Genomic DNA, 10213 nt, shown 5'->3' on the forward strand with positions numbered 1-10213 from the left:
ATATATCATAATAATATTGATGTTAATATTATTGCTTTATTATTAATATAATTTTATTACTGTTAATATTGATGATGATAATATTATTTTATTATTAATACTGTTATTAATAATAATAACATTGATATTTTTATTATTATCACTACTATTATTACTATAGATATTGATGATGATATTATGATTATTATTATTGATAGTATTACTATTGATATAGATAGTTGATGAAATTATTAATAATGTTGTTAATAATAATAATAATAATAATATTGTTATTATTATTATTAATAGTAATAATGATAATATTGTTATTATGACTAGTGATATCAATCATGATATATTGATAATGATGATATTATTATTATTACTATTGATATAGAATATTATATTATTATTATTGATATTATCATTAATATTGATGATATTATTATTATTATTATTGATTATTGTTATTATTAATATTGATGAAGATATTATTAATAATAATATCAAGTCAACATCAATAGCAGTAATAATAATATTAATAATAAAAACCTCAATATCAATAATAATAATATTATCATCATCAATATCAATAATCATAATAATAATATCAATATTACTAATATCATTATTATTATATATTGATATTATTATGATTATTGATATTGATGATGATAATATTATTATTATTGATATTGAGGTTTTTATTATTAATATTATTATTACTGCTATTGATGTTGACTTGATATTATTATTAATAATATCTTCATCAATATTAATAATAACAATCATCAATAATAATAATATCATCAATATTAATGATAATATCAATAATAATATAATAATCTATATCAATAGTAATAATAATAATATCATCATTATCAATATATCATGATTGATATCACTAGTCATAATAACAATATTATCATTATTACTATTAATAATAATAATAATAATAATAATAACAATATTATTATTATTAACAACATTATTAATAATATCATCAACTATCTATATCAATAGTAATACTATCAATAATAATAATCATAATATCATCATCAATATCTATAGTAATAATAGTAGTGATAATAATAAAAATATCAATGTTATTATTATTAATAACAGTATTAATAATAAAATAATATTATCATCATCAATATTAACAGTAATAATATTATATTATTAATAATAATATCAATATTACTAATATTATTATTATTATATATTGATATTATTAATAATATAATATTATTACTGTTAATATTGGTGATGATAATATTATTTTATTATTAATACTGTTATTATTATTATTATTAATAATAATAATAATATTATTATATTAATATTAAAAAAATATATATATATAATATATATATATATATATATATATATATATTATAATAATACAATTATTATTAATATTATTATTATCACTCCTATTATTACTATAGATATGGATGATGATTATTAATATTATTAAAATTTATGATAATGTAATTATTAATATGACTATTGATATCGATGATGATATTATGATTATTATTACTATTGATATTTATCTAGATAAATATATAAATATATATAAATAGCTAGATATCTATCCATCTATCTATCTATATATATATATATATATATTATAATAATATTATTATTATCACTATTATTATAGCTATTGATGATGATAATATTATTATTATTATTATTATTATTATTATTAATAATAATAATCACAATAATGATATTATTAAATATTATTGTATGCAAAGGGGGTGGGTGTGGGGGAGGGGTTGTTCTGGAGAACTGACCCTTCCTGGAGGGTCAGATTTGCTCGGAGGTGTATTACAAGTGCACACAATCCTTTATTTAAAGGGAAAGCGACACAAGTCAGCATTTAAATCACTTGATTTTTCAGTGCTTTAGCCTGCAATTTATTGTAGACTCTTCTCCCCCTCCCCCATAGGAATGAAAGGCTCATTTAGTTCATCTGAGAATAGCCTTGGGGCCCCGCTGTGCTGACCCCTGGGGCCCCTGACCCCTGACCCCGTCTGTGTCAGGTGACAGTCATTTTGCTTTTCTTCTCTCTGGAAAGGTCTATTGTGAGCCGTGATGTCATCCGTCTGAACTTTCACAACAATGTTTCTCCTAAAAAAATAATAATAATAAAAAAAAATCATCTGCCAGCAGCACAAATCTGCACACAAACCTCCCGCTACAAACATTTATTATACTGCAGCTTACCAGTTCTTAGCTGTGACAGCCGCATTTGTTTTCCTTTTTTTAGGCTTTCTTTCTTTTCTATTTTAATCTGGTGATCCAGCCAGTCCAGTCTGTTTTTTTTTTTTTGTGTTTTTTTTTTTTTTCAAAAGAACAAGCTCTCCAGCAAGTTACAGAGATGAGCCAAACCATTTAGAACTGACGGGGGGGTGCTTACAATGACCGTCTTTTATTTATTCGTGTATAACCTTCATCCCAAAAAAGAAAAACAACTGTTTGATGTAATTGATTAGTTCAGCTTCAGTTTGTTAGTGTGTTTAAATTTGCTAGCGCGCCCCCCCCCCCCCCCAGACTGACAATGCAGCTGTCTGCTGTGCCCCCTGTGCTCCGTCATCCAGAGTGTGGGGAGGCACTAATACAGGAGGTGTGTTACTGGTCAGATCACCAGGTGAGAACAAGGGGGGGAAAAAAAGCCTAAAAAAATAAATGGATAAAAAACCTAAAAAAAAAAGAGCCTAAAAAAAAAAGAAAACTAAAGCAGCCACCACCTCTAATGATTGGTAGGCTGTAATGAATTTAATACCGCTGTAATTTTGCCTTTGCTACACCGAGTCTTCCCAATCAGACTTTAAATTAGAAATCCAGGAAAAACAATAGGATAAAAAATGAATAATCAATAAACAACTAAATAACCAAAATCAGCTTTGCCTTCAATCCAGAGGTCTTCCCTGCAGTCATTCTTTTCTGCCACTAGAGGTCCTCAGGGTGGTGACCGGCTTCATCCAACCTGCTTCCTCTGGGCCAGCCCCCCCCAGCCTGTGACTGGACAGTGAAAGGAGAAGCAGCACAGCGATGAGCTCATCTCGCTCTCACCATGCTCTTTCCTCCTATCAGCACGCTCCTTTCACTGCAATACACCGTATTGGCTCTTGATACGTATTCTGCTTCTCCCCATCTGAGCTCTGGTGTGCAGGGGCTGGAATAGTCAGACACCAGGTCAGGTACTTACTCTGCTTGCATGTAAGGAAGTCGATTTAATGACGTATTGGTGATTGCAGATTACACAGCGATGAGCTCATCTCTCTGTCGCTCGGCTCTCTCCCCCTATCAGTGTGTTGCTAGTTAGCAAACGAGCTGATTGGCTCCCTGTGCTGCTCCTTCCTCACACACTCGCCGTACTTGTTTTCACCTTGATACTTTGTTCTTCTCTGTGCTGTTGATCTCCTGCAGCCTCTTTGCAGCCACTTCCCTTCTACCCCCCCCCCCCCCCCCCCCCAGCAATGGTTGCATGCCATTTCCTTTTTTTTATCCTTTTCTTCAATATTTTTAATTTTTTTTCTGTAGAGGCTCCGTGGTTGGGGCGAGGCTGCACTGGGTGGGGGGGAGGGGGGGTGTCAGTATGGGGGGAGGGGAATAGGGTGTTGTACGACTGTATAATGAGTGTGAGTGACAGGAGGTATGTGCGGTATGAGAAGTATGTCTCTGTATACACAGATCTATCATACTATACATGTATCTACAAGAGAGAAACTCACAGGACCGGGACCCCCGTATTATATCTGTATAGGGGTCATCTGTACAATTCAATGATAGGACCCCCATATTATATTTCTATAAGGGTCCCCTGTATGATAATTCAGTGCTGGGACCCCCATATTATATCTGTATAGGGGTCATCTGTGGGATAATTCAGTGCCAGGTCCCACATGTTATATCTGTATAGGGGTCATGTGTATGATAATTTAGGGCCGGGACCCTCATTATAATATCTGTATAGGGGTCACCTGTAGGATAATTCAGCGCTGGGACCCCCATAGTATACCTGTATAGGGGTCATCTGTATAATTCAATGATAGGACCCCCATATTATATCTCTATAGGGGTCACCTGTAGGATAATTCAGTGATGGGACCCCCATATTATATCTGTATAGGGGTCATCTGTATGATAATTTAGTGCTGGGACCCCCGTATTATATCTCTATAAGGGTCATCTGTATGATAATTCAGTGCTGGGACCCCCATATTATATCTGTATAGGGGTCATCTGTAGGATAATTCAGTGCTGGGACCCCCATAGTATACCTGTATAGGGGTCATCTGTATAATTCAATGATAGGACCCCATATTATATCTCTATAGGGGTCATCTGTAGGATAATTCAGTGCTGGGACCCCCATAGTATACCTGTGTATGGGGTCATTGATAATTCAATGATAGGACCCCCTGTGTAGGGGTCACCTGTAAAATTCAATGATAGGACCCCCCCATATTATATCTGTATAGGGGTCATCTTAGAAAAATTCAGTGCCGGGTCCCCCATGTTATATCTGTATAGGGGCCATCTGTACGATAATTTAGTGCCAGGACCCCCATATTATATCTGTATAGCAGTCATCTGTAGGATAATTCAGTGCTGGGACCCCTATAGTATACCTGTATAGGGGTCATCTGTATAATTCAATGATAGGACCACTATATTATATCTGTATAGGGGTCATTTTAGAATAATTCAGGGCCCGAGACTCCCCCTCCGATCTGTTTAGGGGTCATATGTACAATGACTCAGTGCCAGGACCCCCATATTATTTTTGTGTACAGGTCATCTGTATAATTCAGCACCCAGACCCCCATATTATATCTGTATTGGGGTAATCTTTAGGATAATTCATTGCTGAGACCCTCTATATCTGTATAGGGGTCCTCTGCGTTGCCATTTGTTGCTGGGACCCCATATTGTATAGGGGTCCTCTGTGTGATAATTTGGGGCCCCATGCTATATCTATATAGGGATAATATATATTTCTTTTTCCTTCCCTCTCTCTTAGCTCAGTATGGGGGTGAAGGCTCTGCAGTGTTTCCCTTGGTACGGAAGGAGGAAAGAGAGGAAGAAGAGCAAGACTCAGGAAGGTGAGTGCTCATGGTGCACAGTGGGGCATCTCTGTGAAATGAGAACTGTCTGTAGTGCCCACAACACCCTCCCTGATGTATGAAGGGAAATGGACATTACAGACTCATTATTCCTCACCCACTCTATCCAAAGCTCTTCCTAATTTTTTTTTCTCCCTCCCCTCCCCCCACAGAGCCACCTACCCCCTCTCCCGTGGAGGAGAAGCCTAGGCTCCGCTCCACCAACTCCGCGGGCAGCGATACAGACTCACAACCAAACCGGGCCTACTTCAGCGGGAAAGCCAGGGTGTCCTTCCGCCATGAGATGGACTCCACCATGAACGCCATTGACTCCACCTACTGAGCAGAAGAAGGAATGACACGATTGACAGTTCTCACCGACCGTACACTAGATTTATATAGGCGGACAAGAATATTTGGTGGCTCTTTACATAAGGGACAATAGAGGAGGTTGGATTACATGTGCGGAGCAAGCAGACAAGTGGAACCATCCTATAACTTGCATCACTTATACAATAATAAGCTTGGAAGGCGCAGTGCCTTCTACCTACCAGAAGGTGGCAGCAGGGGGCTAAAATGGTGATTGCATGCTTTATGCATAGAAGACTTGCCATCCACCAGCCGATGTCAGCATTACTCTATGCAAGCACTGGACCACGCAATACCCTCTGTCCTCTTGTATACATTTTTGAAATATATCAATGCCAATTACAAGCTTGTAAACTGTAGTACACTCTAACAACCAGCAGATGTCACATTTACATTGATTTGAGATGAAAAGCTTAAAGCATGCAGTACGACATACCCATCAGCGGATGTCAGTATTGTAACAAACTGGCATTGAGGAACTTAGAGGGTGCAATACTCACTTTCCACCAGCGGATGTCAGTATTGTACTAAACTGGCATTGAGGAACTTAGAGGGTGCAATACACACTTTCCACCAGCGGATGTCAGTATTGTACTAAACTGGCATTGAGGAACTTAGAGGGTGCAATACTCACTTTCCACCAGCAGATGTCAGTATTGTACTAAACTGGCATTGAGGAACTTAGAGGGTGCAATACTCACATTCCACCAGCGGACGTCAGTATTGTACTAAACTGACATTGAGAAATTTAGAGGGTGCAATACTTACTTTCCACCAATTGTACTAAACTGGCATTGAGGAACTTAGAGCGTGCAATACTCTCTTTCCACCAGCAGATGTCAATATTGTACGAGTTCACAATTACAGCTTGCATTACTTACTAACAGTCAGCAGACAGTATTTTACGAATCCAACTGTTACAGCTTGGAATATGTAGTACATTATACCAACCAGCAGATGTCAGTATTGTACTGATCTAATAGTTGCAGCTAAAAGTGATGCAGTACTCATACCCAACAGCAGATGTCAGCATTGTACTGACCCAACAGTTACAATTCTGATAATGCAGTACATTCCACCTACCAGCAGATGTCAATATTGTACTGACCTAACAGTTACAGTATGAAGAGTGTAGTACTCTCTACCCACCAGTAGATATCAGTATTGTACTGACCTGACAGTTACAAGTTGGAAAATGCAGTACTCTGTACCCACCAGCAGATGTCAGTATTGTATTGATCTGACAGTTACAGATTGGAAAGTGCAGTACTCTTTACCCACCAGCAGATGTCATTATTGTATTGATCTGACAGTTAGGCCCCTTTCAAACTCAGGCGCTTCTAAACTGCCAGTGAAACACGAAGAGCTTTCCATTCATTTTAATGGAGAGGGGCGTTTTTTCACCGCCCTGCCCCAGTGTGAAAGCATTCATTGATTTTAATGGAAATGTAATGGTTTTCATGAGCTTTTTAGGCGCTTTTTTAGCTAAAAAAAAAAAAAAAAAAAAAGCTCCTCAGTGTGAAAGGGGGTCTAACAGATTGGAAAGTGCAGTACTCTGTATCCACCAGCAGATGTCAGTATTGTATTGATCTGACAGTTACAGACTGGAAAGTGCAGTACTCTGTACCCACCAGCAGATGTCAGTATTGTATTGGATGTCAGTATTGTATTGATCTGACCGTTACAGATTGGAAAGTGCAGTACTCTGTACCCGCCAGCAGATGTCAGTATTGTACTGACCTGACATTGTGTAACGCCAACATATTGCAGAATTTTTAGCGAAAACAATTGGGCAAAACGTGGCTCTATCATTACGACTCAACATTGTTATTGGGAATTTCAACACATGTACCCTTCTAACCAGGTTAGCGATGCCCCCATCCTGTCGCTATATTTTGCCACCTTTTTAATTTTTAATTTTTTTTCCCAATATGTAACAATATAGTTGAACATAACCAGGTGTTTTATCTCAGACCTCCATTGAAAAGATCCCGAAAGTTGTGTCTTTATGCTTTAGCAATTAGTAAGCGATTGGCGACACCCGGTGGTCAGACTCAGTATTGCCAGAGGCGCGAATCCCCTAAAACAGTTTTTCAGCCATGTCCTTCTATCATCCAGCAGGGGGCGGATGGTGGCCCTGCTGTCCTGGCATTGAGCTTAAAGCTGTCCTCCGGATACAGCAGAATACTTTGCAATAATCGGGGAGGTGGAGGTGTAATTTTTACGCTCTCTTTTTCATACATATATATATATATATATTTTTTTTTTCTTTTGGTTGTTATAAATGATTTGTGTTTTAGATAAGGGAACGACTTTGTTTTTATTGCTTTGGTTATATTTGGTATGTTTGTTAGTTATATTCAATAAAAAAAAAAAACATTTCTAATACAGACATGCTGAATCTTCCTTTATTATTAACCTGCTTGCCGACCACGTCCCTCACATATACTGCGGCAAAAGAGCATGAACAGGCAGAATCACGTAACCTGTACATTGCCCTTTAAGAGGCGGCTTGCGGGCCTCCCTGAATTCCGAGAATGTGATCGCGGGTCCCGCGGACTCGATCGCCGTGGGCATACCCGCAATCGTCTCACGGAGAGGAAGAACAGGGAAATGCTGATATAAACAAGCATCTCCCCGTTCTGCCTAGTGACACTGATCAGCTCTCCCTGTAATCGGAAGCGGTGATCAGTGACGTGTCACACACAGCACCCCCCCCCCCACAGTTAGAATCACTCCCTAGGACACACTTGACCCCTACACTGCCACCTAGTGGTTAACACCTTCACTGCCAGTTACATTTTTACAGTAATCAATGCAAATTTTTTTTTAGCACTGATTGCTGTATAAATGACAATGGTCCCAAAATCGCGCCAAAAGTGTCTGATGTGTCCGCCATAATGTCGCAGTCACAATTAAAAAAAAAAATAAATAAATCGCTGATCGTCGCCATAACTAGTGTGTGTATATATATATATATATATATATATATATAAAAATAACCCTATTTTGTAGACGCTATAACTTTTGCGCAAACCAATAAAAGCTTATTGTGATTTTTTTTTTTTTTTACCAAAAATATGTAGAAGAATACGTATCGGCCTAAAGTGAGGAAAAAAATGTTTTTTATATATTTTTATTATAGCAAAAAGTAAAAAAAAAATTTTTTTTTTTCTTCAAAATTGTCGCTATGTTTTTTGTTTATAGCGCAAAAAATAAAAACCGCAGAGGTGATCAAATACCACCAAAAGAAAGCTCTATTTGTGGGGAAAAAAGGACGCCCATTTTGTTTGGGAGCCACGTCGCACGACCGCGCAATTGTCAGTTAAAGCGACGCAAAAGTGCTCTGGTCTTTGGCCAGCAAAATGGTCCGGGGCTGAAGCGGCTAAGGCAGAGATGGCGAACCTTGGCACCCCAGATGTTTTGGAACTACATTGCCCATGATGCTCAAGTACACTGCAGAGTGGATGAGCATCATGGGAAATGTAGTTCCAAAACATCTGGGGTGCCAAGGTTCCCCAACACTGGGCTAAGGTATTCATTTTCACTCTATATAACCAATCAGAACCCTTCTACCGCTATGCGGTTAGCAAGACATTGGTGAATATCATGAAAGCTTTCAGTCCCGCACACTGCAGCCCCCGCCCATTGTGTAGAACAACTTCTTGGGGCGCCTGTATCCTCCCCCCTCTAGGAGGGTTTCCCATTTAGGGGTGCAAGGATTGGGTACCCCTGGCTCAGGCAGGCTCCAGCGCTGCTCCTCTTGGTTTCATCCCATGCAGTACAAACCCATTACCCTGCATTGTACTGGAGGAGACGAGCAAGTATGGAGCACACTGGATGCTGCAGGGGGGAGACCAGTTCTATGGACTGAGGAAGCCTTCTAGAGGCAGGAGTAAGGTAGGACCTCCCCCCTGCACCCCTAAAAAACACACTGGGCATGCGATCTGCTGCGGGTGTCAACGTATTCCTAACGCAACCCCCAAATGCACATCACAAAACACAACGGGGGTGATTTAGAGAGTGTAAAATCTTGAGCAGCTGTGGGTGGAGTAGCCAATCGGCTTCTAGCTTCAGCTTGTTCTATGAAGCTTTGACAATAAAACCTGGAAGCTGATTGGTTTCTATGCAGAGCCGCACTGGATTTTGCACTCTGCAGTTGTAGTAAATCCCCCCCCCCCAGTGTGTTGGCCTGGACGAGTATTGCCTGGGTCCGCAGTACTATGCGATCTGGTGAATGTGTTTCCAAAAGTAGTGCATGCATTACTCTTGGGGCGACCCAGTGCGATGCCCACCCATTCAAATGAATAGGCTGAAAATCACACTGCACTGAATGGCACAGGAACCACTTGACCTCCGGAAGTTTTTACCCCTCTTCATGACCAGGGCATTTTTTTTTCTATTTAGCACTGCGCTACTTTAACTGGCGATTGCAGTCATGCAGCGCTGTACCCAAACAAAATTAAGATCATATTTTTCACACAAATAGAGCTTTCTTGGGTGTTATTTGATCACCTCCGAGGTCTCTATTTTCTGTTATATAAATGAAGACCAAACATGTTAAAAAAATAAATAAAAATGTATTTTGTGCCGTTATGAAGCATTATCCCATCTGAAAAATAAAGTACTCCGTCCTCCCTCTCCCCCCGTATAGTCCCTCCCTCCTCCCCCCCCCGTGTAGTCCGTCCTCCCCCCCCCCGTGTAGTCCATCCGTCCCCCCCCCCGTGTAGTCCGTCCTCCCC

The 10213-nt window shown here is 38.7% G+C and overlaps 1 protein-coding gene across 2 annotated transcripts in view; it reads left to right on the forward strand.

Moving 5' to 3' along the window:
* The window catches only part of CUNH17orf114 (chromosome unknown C17orf114 homolog), a 30409-nt gene extending 22548 nt beyond the window's left edge, over positions 1-7861 (forward strand). For both annotated transcript variants that reach the window (XM_077470726.1, XM_077470725.1), the window contains exons 2-3: positions 5021-5102; positions 5276-7861. In XM_077470726.1, coding sequence (XP_077326852.1) covers positions 5027-5102; positions 5276-5445 — 246 coding nt within the window. In that variant the 5' untranslated portion in view covers positions 5021-5026 and the 3' untranslated portion in view covers positions 5446-7861. The remainder of the gene's footprint in view (positions 1-5020; positions 5103-5275) is intronic.
* Positions 7862-10213: the final 2352 nt, after the last annotated feature.

The sequence above is a fragment of the Lithobates pipiens genome, unplaced genomic scaffold, assembly GCF_037356315.1.
Source record: "Lithobates pipiens isolate NorthernLeopardFrog02 unplaced genomic scaffold, aLitPip1_a1.2 Scaffold_8, whole genome shotgun sequence".
Lineage (NCBI taxonomy): Eukaryota > Metazoa > Chordata > Amphibia > Anura > Ranidae > Lithobates > Lithobates pipiens.